The 7241-nt window shown below is 35.4% G+C and overlaps 1 protein-coding gene across 1 annotated transcript in view; it reads right to left on the bottom strand.

Annotated features, from left to right (window-relative positions):
• Positions 1-5502: 5502 nt before the first annotated feature.
• LOC125232467 (probable ATP-dependent RNA helicase spindle-E) overlaps positions 5503-7241 on the bottom strand; it is a 39420-nt gene continuing 37681 nt past the window's right edge. The window contains exon 27 of the mRNA XM_048138147.1: positions 5503-6186. Within this exon, the coding sequence (XP_047994104.1) occupies positions 6048-6186 (139 nt within the window). The 3' untranslated portion in view covers positions 5503-6047. The remainder of the gene's footprint in view (positions 6187-7241) is intronic.

Here is a 7241-nt window from a genome sequence, read left to right as displayed (position 1 = left end):
TATAGTATGTCTCACATCGGAATAAATAATTAATAGTAAACGCACTTAAAACAAAAGAAAACTAGAAAATTTAAATGTCTTACCTTACAGTATCTTTAGATAAATATCTAACTAATTTTAAAGGTTTTAATCTTGCTAAATTAAAAATCATACTTTACGAGAAGAACCGAGAATGTGGTCTAAGCATGGACGAATATTACTTATTGATTGAACGTTCGTTCAAACTAATCTTAAATAAGGAGATAAGTAAACAAACTAAAACTATTGTTTTGTTTTACATCATTGTAATATTTGGTGAAATTAAAAGTTGTTTACATAGACAAAATTAGCTAAGTTAACGATATGGTGATTAGAATTTTAGATGCATAAGCATCTAATGGTTTATTCATAATAGGTAATTATTCTAGGTACTAAATAACTACGAGCATCTACTTTAGTTAGAAGTAAGCAATCATCCTATTTACGGGCATTTTCAGAATTTGGGTCCTCCCAATTAGCGTAAGTTGTTAACAAAAATTAACTCTATGTCAGTTGTGTAACGACAATTAAACATAAAATCTGTCTAAAAACTTACTTTTTTCACATTCTGAATGTAGATTATCGCTTGAAGTTTATATAATTAACACAAAACAATATTTCTATTGAAATTTCATGCTTAATTATCGTCACAAAACTGACAGTGAGTTAATTTTTGTTAACAAACTTACCCACTTGACAGTCCAGCCCGCGCGACCATATTCCGGTCAACCGTCCGGGTTTTTAAGCGACGCGCGCAGCGCGCTGCGCATTCACAACTTTTTACAAAAACGTCTGTATCTTCTAAACTACACAAGGTATAGTTAAAAAAAAAAACTTCGGTATAAATGAACGTACAGTACTTGAAATAAAATTATAGTGATAGTAAAATATGTATGATCATATACTATAAATCAAGGTTAAACTTATGTAATCGAAAAAAAAATGAAGAAATTTTTTATTTGACTATTACTTAAATTACAGGAAATTTTGAGCGATGACCCCTGTTTTTTATTACGTATTAGAGAAATATACTATTTTACCTTTATAATGATACCACAACCAACACATACAGTTATCATGAAGATATCCAAAAAAAATTAAACAAATTCAAAATCAAACACAAACACGCGGAGTTTGACAAGGCACTGCCGAATTTATTTTTTCATTCACTAAGTAACGAGCGTACACTGCCATCTATACTTTTTGTAGCAAACTATGTAGTTAGGCTACGTTATTGTATCAAGAGAATAAGTAAATAATGCCGCAATATTTCGCTAGATGTCACTTTAATCAACTGTGTCTCCATCCCTTCTTTTGGATAGTAAGGTATCGTAGGACTGTCTACCGGATTTTTTTTTGGATACTATGCTATCGTAGGACTGTCAAGTGGTTAACTACGTTAATTGGGGGGTCCCAAATTCTGAAAATGCCCTTATAGGTATGTAATATGTATTAACGCTGTAATTTAGGTAAAGATAGATAGTTACTTCCCTAGTAGGTACCTATTTTTAACACACAACATAGGAAGAACCAAACATTGGGTAATGTTTCATCGGTAACCGGCGTAGAGTTCAAGGTCCCACGCCGTAGGTAAAAATTAAATGTAGTAATTCAATTATAAAAAAATATTTAAAAAAGTAATGTTCAATAAGTTTACCTCAGTATGTATTTAAAAGAAACACCTACGATATTGTACAATACATACAAGTATATACCTACAGTCCTATCTACCTATTACCTAAATATTACCGACTAATCATACTAAGCCATTAAAATCAAGATTTGCTATTTTTAACATAATTTACTAAATAGTAAACAAATCTACCGTTGACATAACAAAATACAAAACTGTTAAAAAGTGGGTATATAAAATAAAATAGACTTACCTTATGACCGCATCGACATCTTCTTTCGTCTTCCACATGTTCAAGTTTTTCTGTATTTTTTAAACACAACAGTATTTCTACTGTCAGAAAAAGTAAAACATCATAAAATGTGTATGTATGCAAGTTCAAGAGCGTCGTCCACCGGCGGACGATTGATCGCCTATGTTATTCTTATGGTAATTTATAGTAAACTGGTTCTTACGTTAGACCGTAACATGGACGCGACAACATTTGTATAAATGAGGAATCGCTAATGAGTTTGTATGACAAATTGAAGACAGTTCAGTGATACAAATTGAGAATTTACGATTGTCATTTCTGTTTGAATTTCGTAGTGTTTTATTAGTATAACTGCAGATGAATCGATGATACAAGAGGCTACTTGCCTTGCCTCCTAGTCAAATCAGCTCCTTTTTAAGAAGTGTCAAAACCAATTTGAACGACTTGCTAATATAGGAATTAATATGAAATCGAATTGAGTGACGTCACGGTCAATTCAGTTACTTTATATATATCTAACGGACTTATTAAATAGAAATTCTATTTAAAAATAACTTCTGTCCATGTTTTTCTTATAATTATTTGATGCTTTATTTCGTGCATGGTATAAAATATTTTATTTTAAGAACGGTCAAGTTCCCTATTTTGAGAGTTGCAACAGGAGGCAAACGAGCAGACAGGTCGCCTGATGGTAAGCGATCATTGCCGCCCATGGACACCCGAAACACCAGAATTGTTGAAGATACGTTGCCGGCCTTAAGATGGGTGTACGCTCTTTTCTTGAAGGTCGAAGTTTAACTGATTATTATTTTTATTATATTTATGATTTATAAGTGATTAGAACTAGCCTTAAGAAGAAATCGAATCCCATGATATACAGAGCGAATCCACATTATTTAGTCGTGAGTAAACCTCACTATAGACGTTAGGAGTAAAAGTCATGTACACACCTAAATGACCATGTCAACCATGGTATCTTTGACATTAACTGGTTTGAGGGGGTTTTGGGCCATTGATAAGCAATTATTTTAATACTCATTTATTATATAATCTTATCTTATAAAATCAACATGAAATTGTATGTTCACATACAAGTCACAACAATTATACTATTAACTAGCATATCTTAATCTAATTAAATTTAATAGAGGTTTGGTTAATTAACATTTATTCCCTAATCATCACAATCAGATTCTTACCAAAGTAATTTAACATTTTATGAAAACATAGTTTTTGGTGCAACGTTGTGTTTTGAAAATACAGTGAGTCGAATAAATGGCACTGGTTATTTCTAAGATTTACGACTAGTCAAAATGTGTGAATCAACTTTTTCTTGCATGTTATTGCCATGGTTACGGTCACCTGAGTCACGCTGGTTTTATGCAAAATTATGCAACATGGGTGTTAACAAGCCCTTTCCTTAATTTGCCACCTACAAACATGGACTACATGTATGCTTGCATAATTTCAGTAGCATAATTTTGCATAAAATCAGCGTGATTCAGGGGACCGTAACCATGGCAATAACAGGCAAGAAAAAGTCGATTCACCCATACATATACCCATAATGTAATGTAGGTAACGATGTGTGTGTCAAGGTATTACATATAGATGCGGACAACGTGCCAACAATATGTATACACGACTTTATTGCTTGTAAGGTTGTGGATACATACTTTTGGCATTCTGTCCGCAACTATATGTAAGGGCATTTTCAAAAATTGGGACCCAAAATTAGTGAAAGTTGTTAACAAAAATTAACTCGATGTCAGTTTTGTGACAATAATAAAATTAAGCATAAATCAATAAGAATAGGTATTGCTTTTGTGTCAATTATTTTAATTACGTAAACTATAAGAAACAATCTACATTTAGAACTTAAAAAAATGGTTTTTAGACAAATTTTATTCTTAATTGTCGTCACAAAACCAACATCCAGTTAATTTTTGTTAAAAACTGTCACTAATTTTGAGTCCCAATTTCTGAAAATGCCCTTAATACCTCGACTGTACTATAATGAACAATAGAACGCATTTACATTTGTCAATGAGGTGTTAGTTATATAATTACTCTCTTATTCATAAACGTACACTAAAGTTATCGAGCCGATAAAGTTCGTTTGTCCCTTTCCAGCGTATTGCTGTGATAGAAAGGGACAAACGAACTTTATGGGCTTGATAACTTTAGCGGACGTTTATGAATAAGGGGGTTAGTCAGCACCTTAATAATCAGATCACAAACAAACAATGATTATAACAAAAACAGCTTACTTGCCTAAGTATCAATCAATTGTGCACGTATCGGCAAGACAAAAAATAAAAATAAATTCTAACAAAAATGAGGAACAAAAATTAGACTTAAATCTATATTTGAGACAACGGACTCTCTGTCAGTCTCGTTTTGGCACTAGCTACTAAGAAAAGCAGTAATTTACTTTTCATATATAATCATACTAATAAAAGATCACAAAATAGATTCATGTGTCCGTCAAAGGTCCCACGATGTTGCTTACCTACCATAAGGATGAGATTTGCTTTTATCTTTATATGAGTAACCTGTCAAAGCGTCCTAATGGAAAGCGAAAAAGTGGAACTTTTTGCTCGGTAGCGACAGTCCTGTATACAGAGTTGTATTCAACAAGTTTACTGTAAAACTCAACAGGAAGAAGTTACCAGTACCCTTTCTCGTAGGTCTACACTGCTGGTACCGTTATCTGTAGACACTTTAACCCTTGAAGATGGCGAAAAGAACCTTTAGAGAAGGAGGACCTTTTTTCCTTGTGTGAGTTGGAGTGCAGATAATGCAGATGTAAGCGCATAGAAGGCGTTAAGCGACGCTGGACAGTTACCGATCACTGGTTATTAAGGGATTATTGAGATTTGATGAGTTTCTCGTGAACGGAACGGAGCAATGAAGATAGTGAAATCCTCTTATTTATCCAAGTGGGTACAATTAATAATTTGTTAATGTTACATATCTGCGCCTGGTAATGAGGTTGGCTGTTAAAGGTAGAAGACAAAGGCACCGTTTCTTGTAAACACTGTGAGAGTTGAAGATGTCAACGTCTTCATTTTGTGCGAGTTGGAGTGCCGATGTATACGCAAAAAGGCGTTTAACAACGCTGCCATGACATTTACGATAGTTACTGACTAGTTGTATTTGATAAGTTTACTGTGAAAATCGGTAATAAGACACCAGTACCCTTTGTAGTAGTGTAGACGCTGGTACCATTTCTCGGAGTTTTTAGATACTCTAGGAGTTGAAGATGGCAAAGTCTTCTTTCTCCTCGTGCGAGTTGGAGACAGTTGCTGACTACTAGTTGTATTTGATAAGTTTACTGTAAAAATCAATAGGAAGAAGACACCAGTAGGTACCCTTTGTCGTAGTAGTGTATACGCCGGTACCGTTTCTCGTAGACTATTTAGGAGTTGAAGATGGCAAAGTCTTCTTCTTTCTCCTTGTGCGAGTTGGAGACAGTTGCTGAATACTAGTTGTATTTGATAAGTTTACTGTAAAAATCAATAGGAAGAAGACACCAGTAGGTACCCTTTGTCGTAGTAGTGTATCATATCCCTTAGCTGTTTTGGCGCGTACGCCGGTACCGTTTCTCGTAGACTATTTAGGAGTTGAAGATGGCAAAGTCTTCTTCTTTCTCCTTGTGCGAGTTGGAGACAGTTGCTGACTACTAGTTGTATTTGATAAGTTTACTGTAAAAATCAATAGGAAGAAGACACCAGTAGGTACCCTTTGTCGTAGTAGTGTAGATGCCGGTATCGTATCTTGTAGACTCTTTAGGAGTTGAAGATGGCAAAGTCTTCCTCTTTCTCCTTGTGCGAGTTGGAGACAGTTGCTGACTACTAGTTGTATTTGATAATTTTACTGTAAAATCAACAGGAAGAAGGTACCAGTAGGTACCCTTTGTCGTAGTAGTGTAGACACCGATACCGTATCTTGTAGACTCTTTAGTTGAAGATGGCAAAGTCTTCTTCTTTCTCCTTGTGCGACAGATGTGTGCCGCACAACGGGCACAACAGCTCCGTGCTTGTTGAGTTCAATGACCTTAAAATGGTAATGTTAATGTTTTGTTACATATCTGCGCTTGGTAATGTTTAGAAGACACTGGTACCGTTTCTCGTAGACTATTTAGGAGTTGAAGATGGCAAAGTCTTCTTCCTTCTCCTTGTGAGAGTTGGAGTGCAGATGTATGCGCATGGCGTGGGTCGGCATAGGCGGCGTGCCGCACAGCGGGCACGACAGCTCCGTGCTTGTTGATATAGATGATCTGGAAAAAGGGTATAATTGATTAGACTTATATTGACCGGGATATAGACCGTGATTACCTTTTTAATTTTTGTCGAGCTCCCGATATTTCGACGCAGTATAATTGATGTCTTGTTCTGTATCTACTGTGATAATGAGGTTTGCATTGACGACCGGTCTGGCTCAGTCGGTAGTGACCCTGCCTGCTAAGCCGCGGTCCTGGGTTCGAATCCGGCAAGGGCATTTATTTGTGTGATGAGCACAGATATTTGTTCCAGAGTCATGGATGTTTTCTATGTATATAAGTATGTATTTATCTATTTAAGTATGTATATCGTCGCTTAGCACCCATAGTACAAGCTTTGCTTAGTTTGGGGCTAAGTTGATCTGTGTAAGGTGTCGTGTCACCAATATTAAAAAAAAATGAAAATGTAACAATCAAAATAAAATATGGCACAATTTTAGGGATTAACAGAGTGTCTGACTGCGCCGTCTAGAAACTATATTGTAGTTATAACATGGTATTTTAATTATCAATCATATCATATTTTATTTTCAATTTAGATGTTCCTCGTTCTCAATTATTCAGAGTGACGCTGACGGCCTCGGCATGGGTGGTTGGTTAGAGGTTTAAATCATTCTAAGGTACAGCAAAGCAAATCTCTACTGAGGGGCAATTGTAACTAATCCATTTTTTCCATTATTACACTATGATGTTAACTCTATTTAATAAAACACTAAGTTCTCGCGCTTTGTACACATATTTAAAGTCACACACACCACCACCAGTTCTTTCCACCGAGCGACACTATTATCCCCGGATTGTGAGGGAGGCGATCGAAATTAAAAAATATCCTAAAAACTTTAACAGGGAAGACGGGTATAGATTATCGCTAACATGGGGACCAGTGATTCAAATGTTCAAACCAAAAGATCTATCTTCGGACCAGTGCGCGGATGTTGTGAGTGCTGTGTGTCGTGCGGTGGGAAATAAACAATAACTAAAAGCGGGTAGATTATATTTATTTGTCTACCCCGAACATTTATATAAATTAATATCGGGTGGTTTTGTGTTGT

This window comes from Leguminivora glycinivorella, chromosome 13 (assembly GCF_023078275.1).
Source record: "Leguminivora glycinivorella isolate SPB_JAAS2020 chromosome 13, LegGlyc_1.1, whole genome shotgun sequence".
Taxonomy (NCBI): Eukaryota; Metazoa; Arthropoda; class Insecta; order Lepidoptera; family Tortricidae; genus Leguminivora; species Leguminivora glycinivorella.
Note: the sequence above shows the minus strand (reverse complement) of the source record. Positions and strands in the feature narration are given on the sequence as shown.